The sequence below is a fragment of the Perca flavescens genome, chromosome 16 (genome assembly GCF_004354835.1).
Source record: "Perca flavescens isolate YP-PL-M2 chromosome 16, PFLA_1.0, whole genome shotgun sequence".
NCBI lineage: Eukaryota > Metazoa > Chordata > Actinopteri > Perciformes > Percidae > Perca > Perca flavescens.
Window position 1 is genome coordinate 22192337 of NC_041346.1, and position 16051 is coordinate 22208387.

Genomic DNA, 16051 nt, shown 5'->3' on the forward strand with positions numbered 1-16051 from the left:
ATTGTATTCTCACTGGTATTATGAACGAGCACAAATAAATTATACAATGTAGCACAAATAAAACCATATTTACATATAGTATGTATTGCCAGTGGCCCATAACACGTTGTCTTCAATAGATGTCACAGTTTTTGACATGATACCTTCTCAAAACAGATTATACTATTAAACATAGCCTACTATTGATATAGACAAATATCAGAACTGTACAGAATGGACAGCAATTAATGTACAGCAGACACATGACTATTATACAGAACTGACAAACGCTGTAATAAAAACATAGAGGGACACTGAATCATTTTCATCAAGGACAATGTGTCAGAGTTCGGACTTGCTTCATTCACGACAGGCACAGCAAGGGTGAAATGTTTTTGTTGTTGTTATTAAGTGCAGTTGAGGTCGAGGCGGAGAGTGGTCAGCCGCTCAGGTTGTGCATTTGGGGGTTAAGTAATGCTACAAAGTGCACTTAACATGACTTACTGTCTCAGCAAAGAGCCTTACTGCTTTATGCCTCCAAATGGAAATACATGACAGTTATAATGAAGGAGTGATTTCTGCTGTTTTTGCAAAGATTAATACCGAAGTTTGTACTAGACACTTGGAACACCACACTTGCTTTAATATTTTAACCTTTTTTTAAAACCTCAAAACAGAACAATTGAAGATCATTTGGAAAATGAACTACAAGAATGCATTTCAAAACCATTTTCCAAGCAGACTATACAAATGTGCTTTAGTGATGCCCAAAGTGAGGGAGCTGTATCAGTCACCACCCGGCTGACTGGGACCGCTCAGAGAGATGAAAGCACCCCTGGGACACTTTAAGGGCAATCAGACTCTTAATTAATCCTTTTGCTGTGGCCTCTTAGCCTTCTATGTAGAATTAAAGATTACATCTTCAAAGTACACTCTTGTAATGCAAAATAAATGACAAATAAACAAGTAGCAACTTCAATACGTACAAAGACCAAAGTGCTGAAAACAAATGAATTCTCAATATATTGAGACCTACATCAGTGCACAGTAAACTGCATCAAAATGCCCCATCAGTCCGTCTTGGAAATTACTCAAAAGATGAATTTGATCTTCTCTTATTAAACCATAAACACAATTTCATCAACAGCCACAACATTTGAAAAAAAAATACATAAACTGCCTCTGAAGATGCATACAAAACCACATCACTTACAGATATGGGCCACCGCACAACAAAGATTTGCTAAATGGCATTGCTGGTGAATGAAGAAAAAAAAATCATTCATTCATCCTCATTCTCTGTGCTTTAGATACATCAAATGAAAAGGTTGTGAAATGGGTAGAGCACTCCAACAACATTTAAAACACCACTGTTAACTATAGAAGATCTTGCGTGAAGATATTTACATAAAATATGACAAATGATGATGGCATTATTAAAACAAAAGTGCTGTAAAATGCTGTATGCCCTTGTGTTTTACAACCTCAACACTGATTTTTACATTGGGGAGTCCTTCAGTGGACTTAAGTAGGTTATATATAACAGACAACAGGCATCTATGAGAATCTATATGGGTTTCACTGATTTTAAACATACGTGGATAATATTATACACGTATGTTTAAAATACAAAAAAGCAAAAGTTTCTGTAGATGACTCAAAAAACCACAGATTGAAATCAACAGCTTGGTATGAAAACAGAGTCAACATTTATAAATTCTACAAATATTAAAATAGTCTGTGACATATAAAAGAAAAAGCTTCAGCTGTAACTTGAGTAATTCTTTTTTTTTTTTATCTTCCTGCAGAATATGCTCTGTTTGTTGAAAGAAGAGAAAGCTCTATCTACAAAGTTGTGCCCATACACTGTCCATTATGGAGACACATTATTTTCCCTTTCATTCCCAGCAAATATGAAACACATTATTTAATGCGATGAATGTGGATAGAGTAACCCAGTAATCAATGATTCTAATTATCGGGTTTCAATTATTTTTATACCTTTCACATATGGGAGTGTTGATGGTTTGGGTAAAATTACATAATCCTGTATGCATTTTGGTTTCCATTTGTGAAACATGCCTCAGTTACGTCTGCAAATGGATAAGAAAAGAAAAGCGAAAACAAAATCACTCCAAATTTAAGGCTTTTCTTGATGTAATGAGGACACAAACGGATAGCATTTACAGAAACATTTACAGCCAGGTACTGTACACAGACAGACACACGCACACAGTCGCACAACCTTCATTTCCTCCTCTCCTCTCCGTCTCATCAAGTGCAAACAAACACACAACCTGTCGTGCCCATATGAAGCCCCAGCTCATACACATGCACGCAAAAGTACATACAAGAACACGGGTGCATCAGCCCAGTATGTCCAGATACACAGGAGAGGCCTTGGCGAGGCTCTGGAGCATGCTGTGGATCTCCTTGATGTTCAGCCTCATGTAGGGCTCCCTCTGCCAGCAGCCCAGCATCAGGTCGTACACCTCTTTAGGACAGGACCGGGGCCGCTGCAGCACGCGGCCCTGAGTGATGCACTCGATCACCTGCAGGATACAGGGCGACAACACACTGTCAGCTGTTTGGCTGTGGTGTTACAATGAAAGCAACGCAGCAAGTTCTCCACAGATGTTGAATCAATTCTTATTTGCTGTCATCTCTCTACTGCTTTTCTTTTCTTTTCCTTTGTTTAAATACAGATGAACATTGAGATAAGATAAATTAAAAGTTTTCAAAACATCTGATTTGGAGAAATGGATGTGAAAAACCAGAAGAATCAGTGCCATGTGGAAAAAAAAGATCTTTAATGTTAAAAAAGTGCTAAAAAGTGATCAATTATTAATTCAATTTCTATAATAAAAAATTACTAGAAAATGTAAACATTTACCGAAATATTACATAATATATTAAATTACTTCCATAAAGTTGGGAGACTCAGGAGATTAAAAACAGAATGGTAAAAATCAAAGAGATATCATGGCTTTGGGTCCCTGTATTTCTCAAGCTCCAAAAACACTGGATACTACATTCCCCATAATGCAACCAGTGGCGTTTCTTAAGCCACATTTCTGGTTGGTAAATAGTGCTCACATCATAGTGTTCACATCAACATCCAAGTCAAAATTACAACTGGGACATTCAGTTTTCTGAAAGCTCTGATATATATTTGAGTTAAAACCAAAGATGGACGCCACATATAATTTGCTATCTGGGAACATTGTCGGGGTTATTTTCTCTAACTTCACAAAGTTCCTCTAGAGCCACTAAAGACATACCTGAGTTGTACTCCTCATGACTGTGTAAAGTGACGTGTGTGTAAAAACAGTGGAGTTCAACCATGCACAGATACAATTTACCACAGGTTTTAATAAATTGGAGAAATAGGCTACTTCTATTACTTCATCAACTATTGAAATAATTGATTAGGTAAAGATTGTGTTACATAGGAAGAAATAAATATATCCATTAAGATTTACAAACATACTGTTTTGGTGTTAGTTGCATACCCCTGATTTCTTTTAATGAATTTTCCAACTTTGAGTTTCCAACTTTAGACTTCAGCTTTAGCAAGACCAGCAGGAGAAAAGTCTCTGTGAACACTGTCTGACTGAGTGCCAGCGTTGACTAAAATATCTGCAGACTTTGTGTGACTCTGACCTCATTGTTGGAGAGCTGGTACCAGGGCTGCTTGCCATAGGTGAAGATCTCCCACAGCACCACACCGAGGCTCCACACATCACTCTCCGTGGTGAACCGCCGGTACATGATGCTCTCTGGGGGCATCCAGCGAATCGGCAGCATCGTATGACCGCCCACCTGCAGAGAGAGAGAGAGAGAGAGAGAGAGAGAGAGAGAGAGAGAGAGAGAGAGCAGTCTCCATTAGAAACCAACAACATAAGGACTGCTGAAGAGTTTAAAGCTACTGGTTGGACTGGCTGTACTTTATTGGGATATTTTTAGCCTGGCTTGTGGCCTGGCACTGTGAGTGGGGCAATGCTGTTTCGCCGTTTCACCACTTTGGTCCAGGCTGGAATCTCTGTAAAACCACTGAATGTATTGCTATGAAATTTGGTACACACATTCATGGTTTCCAGAGGATATATTATATCCCAAAGGCCTTTGGTGTGCCATGAGACTGTCTAGTTCTTTGTTTGTTTTCAACTGTCCCCCCAAATCACTTCCCCAAGGCCATGTATTTTCCTCTCACTCCCCAGACCTGCAATCCTCGAGCCATCCACTAGATGCCCTCAGACCTACACACCTGTTCCACTTTCCTCGACGTCAGCCCATACATACCAGAACATTTCCACTTGTTTCATGCATTCAGCAGTTAGTACTCCAGCCACTTTGCCTGCCTGCTCCCAACGTGGTTAAGTCCACCTTTCTTTTTTTTGCCCCCTTGGTTTCCTGACTTCTGCTTGTTTCTCACTACCAAGTCAGTTTGGGTCCTAACCTGGGTTCACCAAGCCCGTTACATCGGGAGTCCCTGATTTTTCCTTTTGTGCCACCATGAGGTTGACGATATTCATTTTCCATAGAGTATACATTCTTAAACTTTGTGAATTTTCATCTAGCATGTTTATCACCAAATACCTGCAAAACTAATGACAATCCCATCATCCTCAGCTGAACTTTGTGTTTAGAGCTAATTAGCAAATGTTAGCACACTAATCTAACCTGATCATACCTGCTAAACATCAGCATGTCAACATTGTCCTTGTGAGCATATCTCCATGCTGACATTAGCATTTAGCTCAAAGCATTGCTGTGCATCAGTACATCCCATTATACAGAGAGGTGTTTCTGTTATTTAGTCTACCCTCACTGATTTCAATTGGCTGTGTGTCAGAATAACCCAATACAGTTCAACAGCACTGCAAACTGCATCCTCGAAAATAATCATACATTTGAACAGCTGCTTTCTCAAACAGTTTAAACAAAACCTGAACATTACAACTTTCTTGGGCTGGCATGGCATTAGACTGCATTAGTTTGAGCTAAGTGTACCTAATGAACTGGCAACTGAGAGTATTTTTTTTCTTATAGTGAGCAATTAAGTTAAGTCACTCTGGCATTCCTGAAACACGGCTGTTATTATATCAAAACCTTTTATCCAACCAGCGTCTTCCTGTTTTCTTCCATCAGATATTTCCTGTCTACTAAATGCATTTCCTCTCCTTGCTGTCTCCTCTTTTATCTAATCACCATCCTTACACGTTCATCACCTCGCCTACATAAATGTACGATCACACCATTGTATATCACATCATTGTCACGTCCTGAGAGAGCTGAACATGTTAAGATTTGACAACTACATTGCATTTGCAAATTCCAATCTCATCTGGAAGTGCTTACATGAACAGGCCCCTCAGGCCCTCTGTGACAGGGTGCAACCATTACAGGCCAGTGGATTGTCCACTAGAAACACAATTGCAGAGAACTTACCGATGTAGGTGTCTTGTATGTGTATGTGCTTTATATATTTTAATTGTGTCAATGTTTGTTTTTATGCCCTTCTAGGGACGGGCATCGGATATTAGCAACAGCTACAAATGCTGTGATGCTGTACATTGGAGATTTGTTGCACACATGTCTATGTCTAAGCATCTGTCCCTATTCAAATAAACATTAAATGAAATGAGAAGTATGACACTTTTTATAACTGGAGGATCAACAATAGTGCACAAATTCTAGTTTTCACCACTAAACTAAACGTTAAGCCATGTCATCCTCTCAATGTGAGTTTTATGCAGTTATATTCCTGGTTGATCTAATATATTGTATCACGTGCTAACCTTTGATTTTAATAAAATGAAAGCAACCTTACAGACAGTCTTTTATTGTTAGCTGTGTTCATGCCCTTGCTCTCTATTTGATAAAAACGTTTGATATCAGGAGTCGGTGACAGGCAGGCCTTCTTTATGGTGATCTTATCTCATGCAGGGAAATGCATCTCAGAGATGTGTTTTGTGTGTTTTAGATTTCTGACTCCACTTCAGGCAGCAGAGGGCACTGTGGGATTCAACGTGGGATCTGAGGCAGAAAGGATGAGGGAATTAAATACATCCATCTGCTACTCAACAAGACATATTGTCTTTTTTTTATTGGCCTGTATTGAAGCATCAAAATCTAATCTTCTCACGACCATCCCTGGGTCAGACCATATACTGTACCATAACTCCTCTATGGTTTAATATGACGCTGTTCATGTAGAGTGATGGACGTATTCCCTGCTTGCCCAGGGAATAAGAGAAAAACTGCCGATGCATTTTTGCACTGTTGGCCCTTATTACCATGGAAACGGTAATTTTATGCAGATTATAGAATTTGCATTTAAATTGTATTAAAAATAGATAAAACACCTCTGGTTAAAATTGTCATTTCTGCAGCTACACAGTTATTTCAGGCTAAAACTGGAATCAAATTCTAATAGTGTGTGTGTGTGTGTGTGTGTGTGTGTGTGTGTGTGTGTGTGTGTGTGTGTGTGTGTGTGTGTGTGTGTGTGTGTGTGTGTGTGTGTGTGTGTGTGTGTGTGTGTGTGTGTGTAAGAGACTGAGGGCAAGACAAGATGAGAAAAAAGGAAATAATCAAAACTACTCTTCACTCACTCTGTAGTAGTCTGTGCTGTAAACGTCTCTGGACATGCCAAAGTCTCCTATCTTGACCAGCAGGTTTTCTCCAACCAGGCAGTTCCTGGTTGCCAAGTCTCTGTGGACAAAGTGTTGGGAGGCCAGGTAGACCATGCCAGCAGCAATCTGTTGGGCAATGTGCAGCATCTGGGACTGGGTGAGCTCCACCAGGATACTGTGTTGACCGTCTGCCATTAGCACTGCATCAGGACCGTGGGACCTGCACCCAGAAACACTTAATCAGAGCTTCCAATAATTGTACCACTGAATAGTTTAGAAAATATATTGCACCATAAAGGACCAAATATTTACATTTGAGAAGCTGAAACCACAGACTTTTTTTTCATTTTTTTTAGTTTTTTTTTTATGGTGATTATATGACAGACTATTTCTTGGCAGGGAGCAGTGACTTCCTGGAATCTTGTCGTCACCATGAAGTTGCCAGGCAACTGGTGGAGCCTCCAGGAAGTCACTGCTCTTGGCCAATAAATATTCTGTCATATAAGGTCTGTAAAAAAAACACAACTCATCAAGGCGGGTCAGAATTGAACCCGCAGCCACGCAGTAAGGTACCCTATGACCCTACCTGAGGAACTTGTTTAGGTCACCATGTTTCATGTATTCAAACACCATGATGAGCGGGTCACTCTCCACACACACCCCGTAGAAAGTGACGATGTGTTCATGCTGCAGGTTGGTGAGGAGCTCGGCCTCTCTGTAGAAGTCTGCTCGGCCGCTCTCGTTGGCCTCTTTCAGAGTCTGACGAAAAGGCAAAGACACAAAGACAAGGTAAAGGGCATTATCTACAAGAATGTACATCTAGTCAATAGAATTCTCTAACTGAATGACAAGTGCATTGATTATTTGCGCAAACGGCTTCCTGATCTGTACCTTGACTGCAACATGGAGCTTCTCCTGGTCTGGTGTCAGGTTGTAGCACTCGGCGAGAAACACCTTCCCAAATGCTCCCTCTCCCAGCTCCCGCTTCAGCACAATGTTGTGTCTTTTAATGTGCTGGACAACTTTAATGCAGAATAGGACAAATCACTCTCATGGTCACAAATTCATCTTGGTTATTTAGTGGGAACTTTGGTGTATGTAAAATTTCTTTTTAATCTCTTCACTAGAGTGAGGTTAAGACTCTCAGTCAGAAATATCATCAGTTATAGTCATGCAAGGCAAATTAGATTAGGGCCGCAACTAAGGAATATTTTCATTGGCAATTGATAAATTAGTCTGGAAAAAATATATTTAAAAAAAGCCAGACTGGTGACGTCTTCCGATTGCATGATTTTAATGAACAGTCTAAAACTGAAAGATATTTAGTTTCCAATCAAATAAAACAGACAAAAGCAAATCTACACATTGTAAAGGCCAGAATTAACAAACTTTATACAATTATCAAAATTGTTAATGGTTATTTTTCAGATTCAGCTCTAATTGAAATGTCTTAAAGTATAATAAACCACATGCACATGTGTGTCTGTGTAAGAAAACCATTCAGGGTTCTTCTGCTGAGTTCTGTAAACAAGCTTGTGTTTCTGAACATCATCTAACTATCCAGTTGTCCCACAGAGCAGGAGTCACCGTTACAATGCAGCAGGATGCTGACAATAAATATGGCGTCTGGCTGTGACCCCTGCATGGATTTATCAGAAAAGGTCCGGGTTACCGGACATTTGTCGAGCGAGGCGGTAACTCACACGTGTCAGATTTCAGCATGCTGCCGGAGTTACGGAAGTACTGTGGGTTCTCAATGACAGGAATCTTTGTCATCCCAATGATCACTGCGTCTGGACCCATCTCCGAGGACGACGGGGTGTTGTTGCCATTGGAGACGTGATGAAGAGGGCTAGCGGAGTCATCGTCATTACTGATGACTGAGGAGGAGCCTAGTGAGCCAGAGGAGAGGAGAGGGAGAGGAGAGGAGAGGAGAGGAGAGGAGAGGAGTGAAAGGAAACAACATTTTGGTCATGGAGGAGGAAGAGGAGGAGGAGGAGGAGGAGGAGGAGGAAAAAAAATGATGGAAGGACTTGTGAAAGTTGTACATAATAACAAAAAGATATCAAAGATCAGAGGCAGATGACATCCTAAATCACATGAGAGCATGACCTCAGAGCAAAATAGGACTCAAATTCCTGCAGTTATTTTGATACCGATACAGTGGAAACTGAAATTGATTTTATTTATTTTAACCCCCACTATTTATATAATCACACCATAACACACTATAATGTAGTTGTAAGCAGATATAAGGACATTTAAGTGTTTATTAATGTATTTGTCTAATATAAATCCTCTTATGAAGCATTCATAACTGTGTATAAACAGCTGCTTGATGAATGTGTTGTCATGAGTTTTGACCCCATTTATAAACACCGGCCTGTGAATGTAAACAAAGCATTGATTAACAGTTAATAAAGGCTTTGTCTACGTGTGTGATCATACTCTACACAAAGGTATCATTAACTGTTTATATATCAGCTAAAAATGATTCATAAGAGATTTTTTATTGTTGACAAAACTAATGAAAACACTTAATAATCTAAGCATTAAAATGTCGTAGTGTTAAACTACAACTTGCTACATTATAGTGTTATAACCCATTTGTTAACTGTTTATATACTTATATACTATACTATTAAAACAATTGTATTTAACATATACAGTACTGCTGATTAAATGTTAAGGTCTAATAAAGTGTGAGTCAACTCTTGTGATTTTAGAATAGAATAGTTGATGAGAAGGTTGATACATACCACTCTCATGTGTCTGCGCTAAAAATGAAGCATACAAGAAGAAGAATAGAATACAAAGTGGAAACTGTCTGACAGAGCCAAGCTCATCTTTGCCCTCCTGTTTTCAGTCTTTGTGCTAAGCTAAGCTAACCAGACACACATGAAAGTGGTATCAATCGTCTCATCTCACTCTGGGCAACAAATTGAATAGGTGTATTTCTCAAAATGTCGAACTATTCCTTTAAGAAAATGAGTTCACCTTTAAGACCAAACTTGGAGTTTCTTCCATATTTCAAAATGATCACCATCAGAACGCAGCCAGTCAAGGCAACTCCTGCGATTCCCACAACTACATACACCTGGGAAGACAAAAGAGATAGTTTGAACCATAACTGTCAACAAAACCATCTGGCATCCTTTTTTAGATCAGCGGTTTCCAACATGGGGTCGGATCCCCATGAGGGGTCATAAATGAAAAGTGAGGAGTCATGAGATTATTTACGTGACTAGATAGCAAAAGCTAAAATATTTATGTTACATAAAACGGTGATGGATGGTAAAGAGTAAACATTTGTTTCAAGAGGTATTGAGCCAAAATGATGGGAGCCGCTGCTTTCAATGGCGAGGACTGATGAGCATCACTTACTGCAACACTGTCGTCCAGCGGAGGGCCCGGAGTTTCTGAAAATAAACAAAATGCTTCTCAGAACATTTGAAAAAAATAACTATAAAGTGCAAGCAATTTACTTTATAATGCTGACTGATGAGTGTCATGTTGTATAGTGTGTAACCATTCAAACACCTACCTGTGGTGGTGTCTGAGCAGAAGCAAGATGCAGGCAGAGGCCACAGGAGGAGACACAGAAGAGTTCATTTTAACTGTATACAGTATTATCAAGCTAACAAGTACAGCCACTGTTGGTTTTATAAAGCTGAATTACTGACCATAGTAGATGGTTTCCTCTGTTGAAAAGGAAAAAAAATATATATGTAAGTTAGAGGTCCACTTCACAAAACAGAAATGTGCTGACTTCCTACTGAATGTACTTTTGTAAAGAGACACCTGTATGGTCGATGTCAGGCGGGTCGATGAACTGGGCAGACACCTTCTTCTCATCCTGGCCGTACTTATTCTTTGCCACCAGCCTGTACACGCCGTTGTGAATGTGCGTGGGGTTGACCAGCTGCAGGCAGCCGTGGTACTCGCTCTCGGTGAACAGGTGGATCATTGTGCGGATGAAGTCCTGCTCCAGGAGAGCCTCGTCCCCGTGGTACCACTGCAGCTCGGGCTTGGGGTTCCCCGTCACGCTGAAGGGGATGCACCAGTGGTGGTCCCGCTCTGGCCCCAGCAGCTGCTGGATGGTGGGGGCAACTGACACGGAGGTAGAGGAAGAGTAATAACGGGATGATAGGAAATCAACACCAGGAGTAAAAGCCAGTAGGAAAAGCAACATTTATGGGCTTAGAGAGGAGAAGTATTTGGGGGATGAAGAGTATGGGGGAAGAGAAGGGAGACTGATTACACAACATTTAAACGATGACATCAGGAAAACATGGAAGAGGAGTATGAGGAGAAATGAAGAAATGTGTAAACAAGCAGAGGAGTGTGGTAAGGCATGAGGAGCTTCACAGGAGGAAGAGTTATGGACAGGAAACATGGAGAGTCAATAAGGTTTGCCAAGAGACAGTAATGATAACAAACTTAGGGGCCTTGTGCTTTCGCTGGAGAAAAAAAAACAAGGTTTAGAAGAAAGCATTTACAAGATCATGAGAGGAAATTAGGCAAAACACACAACCGACAGTAAATATTGTCTCTAAAGATTCATGCTACAGTTTGTTAACATGTACCGTCAATAATAACCGAAAAGTAAGAGTCCTTACAGAGAATATTGAGCGTAAGTGTGGCCTCGGTCTGACCGACCATGTTCTCAGCGCTGCATATGATCACCTTGCCATTATCATCAGGAGACAGGTCTGACAAGGTGAGGCTGCTCTCCATATCCGAAGGATCAATCTGAAAACAACATTGTTATTTGCATTATATGTCCTCTAGTATTGGATGTAAAATTGTACAATAACCATCAGGCTGGCTTAGTATAGACCTCGTTAGTGGTACAACATAACATATTGCAACTGTCATATTCTCTATTTTTCTTATTGTCAACAGATTCTATGAAAAGACCCAATGTGTTTGTCCATCTCTCAATACTTTCCCAATTCCCTACTCTGCTGTGGCACTCCGCCCAGTCTGTTGGTTCCTTGAGACAATGTATATCTTCACCAGGAACCATTAGTACCAGGTCAGTACAAACATTTTATTTCAATCATCACTAATGTGTTTTTAATAGCTGTTAACAATGGAGCTCTATGAGAAGAAGAATAAGCCACACAGTTTTTTTTTGTTGGATCAATTTGGTATTCAGTTTTAGTCATTTCATGGGATTTGTTGATGATAAGAAAAACATAGAAAATCACTAAACGCATCCTTTAAGCCTACAGCTTTATCATGACCTTCATGCCATCATATTCACAGAACCAGTTTTGAGAACTCATCTCATGAGTGATAAACTTCAGAAGAGAGCGATTAGAATAATACATAAAGCTTGTTATTATGAATCAACTAATCATTTTTCCAGCATCATAACATTTCCAGATCTTGTATATTTAAAAACTTTGGAAATACTTTTTCGAGTTGTGAACAATGGCTTTCCTGTCTGTATTAGTTTTTTGTTTTTTTTTAATTAAGAGAAAGTCCTTTTTTATTTTAAGACAGTTCCCTATCTTTAAAACTGGTAACGTGGCTAGCAAACGTACTAGCTCACCCAGTAAGTAAGTTCACCCCCATGTTTGCATGAGTCCTGCAGCTGTGCAGGGTTTGAATCTGACCTGCTGCCCTTTGCTGTGTCTCATCCCTCATCTCTCTCCCCCTTTTATATTTATCCACTTTCAAATAAAGGGAAAACCCCAAAAAAATAATCTTTAAAAAAGACTAATGTAAAATATAAATGTGTTTCAGTTTTGTTGGCTAAATTATGGAATGAACTTAATGATGAGTTGAAAATGTGTACGTCTCTGTTGAGTTTCAAAAAAGCTTTGAAATCTAAAATAATTAAGGGTAATGAAGTAATTTGATTCAAATTACTAGGATTGTACTCAAGTATTTAGTTTAATTTAGTTTTGTTGGATTTCTTGGTGATTCTATGGGGATTATAAGATAAGGAAAAATAAGCCTTGGCTTCAGCCTATCCCTGTTTCAGTTAGCTACGGTGGCAAATTGTAGAAAATAATTGTTTCTTTCATGTATGTTATAATAATTAAATAAAATTATTCATCATCAATATTTTCATAAAAATATTTCCTATCTTTTCCATAAACCCTTAAAAAAAAACAATCATGATCCTAGAGTGGTGGACCCGTACCAAAGGTTTAAACAGGAAGCTGTGTGGTAGACCGGCTCACCTCGTGGTGGGTTGAGAGCCAATCAAGGTTCCACAGGATCTCAGGAGGAGGGGTGCCTGAGGCGCTGCACACAGCTTTGACATTACTCCCCTGCATCTCCGTCACGGTGGTTGGGACGACCTCTACTTTGGGAAGCACTGCAAAATAAAAAATGAGCGAACAGCGAAATTAAACATCTGACCAGAACTTAACATAGATAGATTTGTATACAGATTTATTTCCATCTTTCCTGTCTCCGTGAAGCGATCATCTCTCTACACGTTCAATATCAGATACCCAGCGCAGTTGCTTATTATAACATGGTTTCACATTACCACAGTCCGGTGGAGTGAGTGTGGCAAAGGCCGTTGGCTCTCCTCTCTCGTCTATGCATTTCAGCTCTTGACTGTCGGTTTCTTCTAGCCTGAGTTTGATCCATAAGTTCTCGCAAACACAATCCAGAGGGTTACCGGACAGCAGGAGCCTTGGAAATAAAAACACAGCACATAAGAATGTGCTTGGCTGCACACACACAAAAAAAGATGTACTGAAACTTTTCTGTACACTTACGAGTATGTTTTGTTAAAGTTCTGAAATGTTCTCCATGACAGTGTTGATAGGTTATTATCTGTGAGATTTCTAAAAGGAGAGGGGGGGAGAAAAATCTTAATCCAAACAAGGCTACTTGTGTGTACATCAATGACACAAGTAATGAGGGTCTTTTAAATGTGTCTTACACATATTGAAGTCTTGTATTGTTGTAAAATGCATCTGATGATATAGATGTCAGTCTTGTACGTGTCACTGTTCTGTAGGACGTTTCAAATGTAGAGTTATCAGGTAATTACAAATTTTCTGTTAGCAAAATATATTGGGATTCCATATAAAACACAAAAGGCATACTGTACGATACTTACAGGTTTCTGAGGTTTATGTAGTGCCTCAGACTGTTGTCATCTATGTCAAACAGTCTGTTTTGATTTGCAATGTATCTGTGAAAGAATTGGAAAGAAAAGCCTGTTATGACACACGTGCACACCGTTGATTTAATATGAAGTTGGTCTGGAAGTAGATACAGGCTGAGAAGCTCTGGTGGTCAGATAAATAACTTGATCTGAAACTAGTACGTTTGTATGTGTGTGTTATACCCTACAATGTCACAATGTAAGTGTGAAACAGCAGAATCCGTTGTGTTTGTGTATTTTAGGAAACTAAATACCATGACAGTGTGTTTTTTTTATTTATTTTTTTCATTTTGTGGACAGTCAGCTAAATGTGATACTGCCCACACAGCTGTCATGTTCCTTTACTGAGGGAATTTGGGAAATTGTCGATCTAATGTGAGCTAGTACAACAGCACGTATTCACACACTGGCAGTTGACAGACATTATGCTTTTGTATTGTTGCTGATATTGTTCATGCTATTTAGGTGTTTAATGAAGATGAAAATGTCCTTGTTATGGCCTAACAATGCCGTTTCTTCCGAATTTTTGATCAAATTACGCCCCTGAAGGTATATTTTCAAATAATAAGTATCTGCTATGTTGGCAAGAGAAAGTCAGTAAACAGTACACCTTAATTCATTGTTTTAATAAACAAATCAAAACTTTTTTTAAATGGGGAACCATGTAAACTACATTATATATGTCATTGAAGAGTTTGAGTAAAAAGATTTCAAATGATCATTACAATATATTGCTGAAGCAAACAAACCTTTCACAGGATCAGAAAAGATTGTGTTTAAAAACAAAACAACAACCTGTAAATCCATTTAAGAATGACTGCAGGTTGTTTTAAATGTTTTTGTGGAGAGACTTTTGTTACATGTGAATTGTAGCCTAACCTTTTAACAGCTGCAGTTTTTTACAAGTTTAAGTATCTTCAACAATCTGGATGGCGCTGCTTCAGGAGTTTTGTCTTTATTCCCAAGTATTACAAATGGGGCACAAGATTTTTTTTATTTTTTATTACCTGTTAGATTTTTAGAAGGTGCAGCTGACAAGCACAATCTTCATTGAAATGTTCTTTCATTTTGATATTAAGCTTCAAAGGTGATTCATTTGCCAAAGCTGCAAATCTTACTCACTGCAAAAAAGATGTTCATATACAAGGGGCAGGATGCTGAAAGACTTTGCAAAACGAAGTAAGGAATAATAATGTATTGATCCGACAACAGTAAACGCCTGTACACTAGCCTACATTCATGATGGGTATGTGTCCAGTCTGTCTGCATACAGAAAACTCACCCAGTCTCCCCTCCATTCTCCACTGGGTGCCGTGGAGTTGTACACTTGTGCAGGGTTGTAGCAGGTACACTCCGACACAAGCCTACACACTGACGCAGATAAGGCTACATAACTGTGGGCAACCAATCGCCGGCTGGATACAACTGATGTGATCTCATGTGTAATCTGGCAAGAATGTGGTCATTTTTTGAAATGTTGAGGTTAAATCACGCCGCCGCCCAAACGCCGAATTAACACCTCATAGGCTGCGTCGGGCCTAAACAGTTACTCCATCACTACCTCTTGAGCTGTTTTGTAAAGGAAACACCGACTAATCCAAATAAGCCTGACACGCACTCTCGCCACCATTACACACACACACTCTCTCTCTCTCTCTCTCTCTCTCTCTCTCTCTCTCTCACACACACACACACACGACGTTGGTTGCACGCGCGACCCCCATCTCCGCCACACATACACACACACGCGCGCGCACACACACACAAATACTAAGCTACATTATTTGACAAACCCATTGGTTATAAGAAGAAAATCACACATTTTGTGTTTGGCATTAAGCGCAGAAGACAGATCTTTATTGATCTTAAATCCACGGGGGGAGGATTAGGCCTGCTGTTAAATGATATTGCTGTGTTGGTGTTGTTATTACCCTTATTATTATTATTATTATTATTATTATTATTATTATTATTATTATTATTATTATCATAATCTTAGCCCTTGGGTATTATTGCGACCTACAATCGAAGGTAGTTCTTTACGCATTGCATCCTAATAAGTTCATACGCTGAGTGCACGATCATTTTCATACACTTACATCTCGGTGATGTTTTCCATGTCATCTAACGTGAGGACAGGGAAATCCTGGATCCCTGGTACAGAATCAATACAAACAATCCTTGAGATGCTGCAAGTGCAGGATGCGGGGCAAGCATCGCTAAATCTCCACAGCCCCATCAAAACCAAAAACAATCCAAGACGAGCCATGCCATATTCCCCCGCGCTGGAGTCCAT

At 39.5% G+C, this 16051-nt stretch overlaps 1 protein-coding gene across 1 annotated transcript; it reads right to left on the bottom strand.

The window, feature by feature from the left end:
- Window positions 1-1287: 1287 nt before the first annotated feature.
- Window positions 1288-16051, bottom strand: ntrk2b (neurotrophic tyrosine kinase, receptor, type 2b). The gene is made up of 18 exons (XM_028602262.1): window positions 15855-16051; window positions 13708-13782; window positions 13528-13599; window positions 13361-13429; window positions 13126-13274; window positions 12812-12948; window positions 11234-11366; window positions 10416-10724; window positions 10298-10315; window positions 10159-10170; window positions 9999-10033; window positions 9612-9711; window positions 8318-8506; window positions 7506-7636; window positions 7201-7373; window positions 6594-6834; window positions 3643-3801; window positions 1288-2531 (listed from the first exon to the last, which is right to left on the bottom strand). The coding sequence occupies exons 1-18, from the start codon at window positions 16049-16051 to the stop codon at window positions 2346-2348; spliced, it is 2385 nt and encodes a 794-aa protein (XP_028458063.1). The 3' UTR covers window positions 1288-2345.

Coding starts and splice junctions, on each gene's coding strand:
- ntrk2b (XM_028602262.1), bottom strand. CDS start 16,051: ATGGACTCCAGCGCGGGGGAATATGGCATGGCTCGTCTTGGATTGTTT. Junction 13,783..15,854: donor ATGGAAAACATCACCGAGAT/GTAAGTGTATGA, acceptor ATTCTTTCACAG/ATACATTGCAAATCAAAACA. Junction 3,802..6,593: donor ACAGCACAGACTACTACAGA/GTGAGTGAAGAG, acceptor CTCTCTCTGCAG/GTGGGCGGTCATACGATGCT.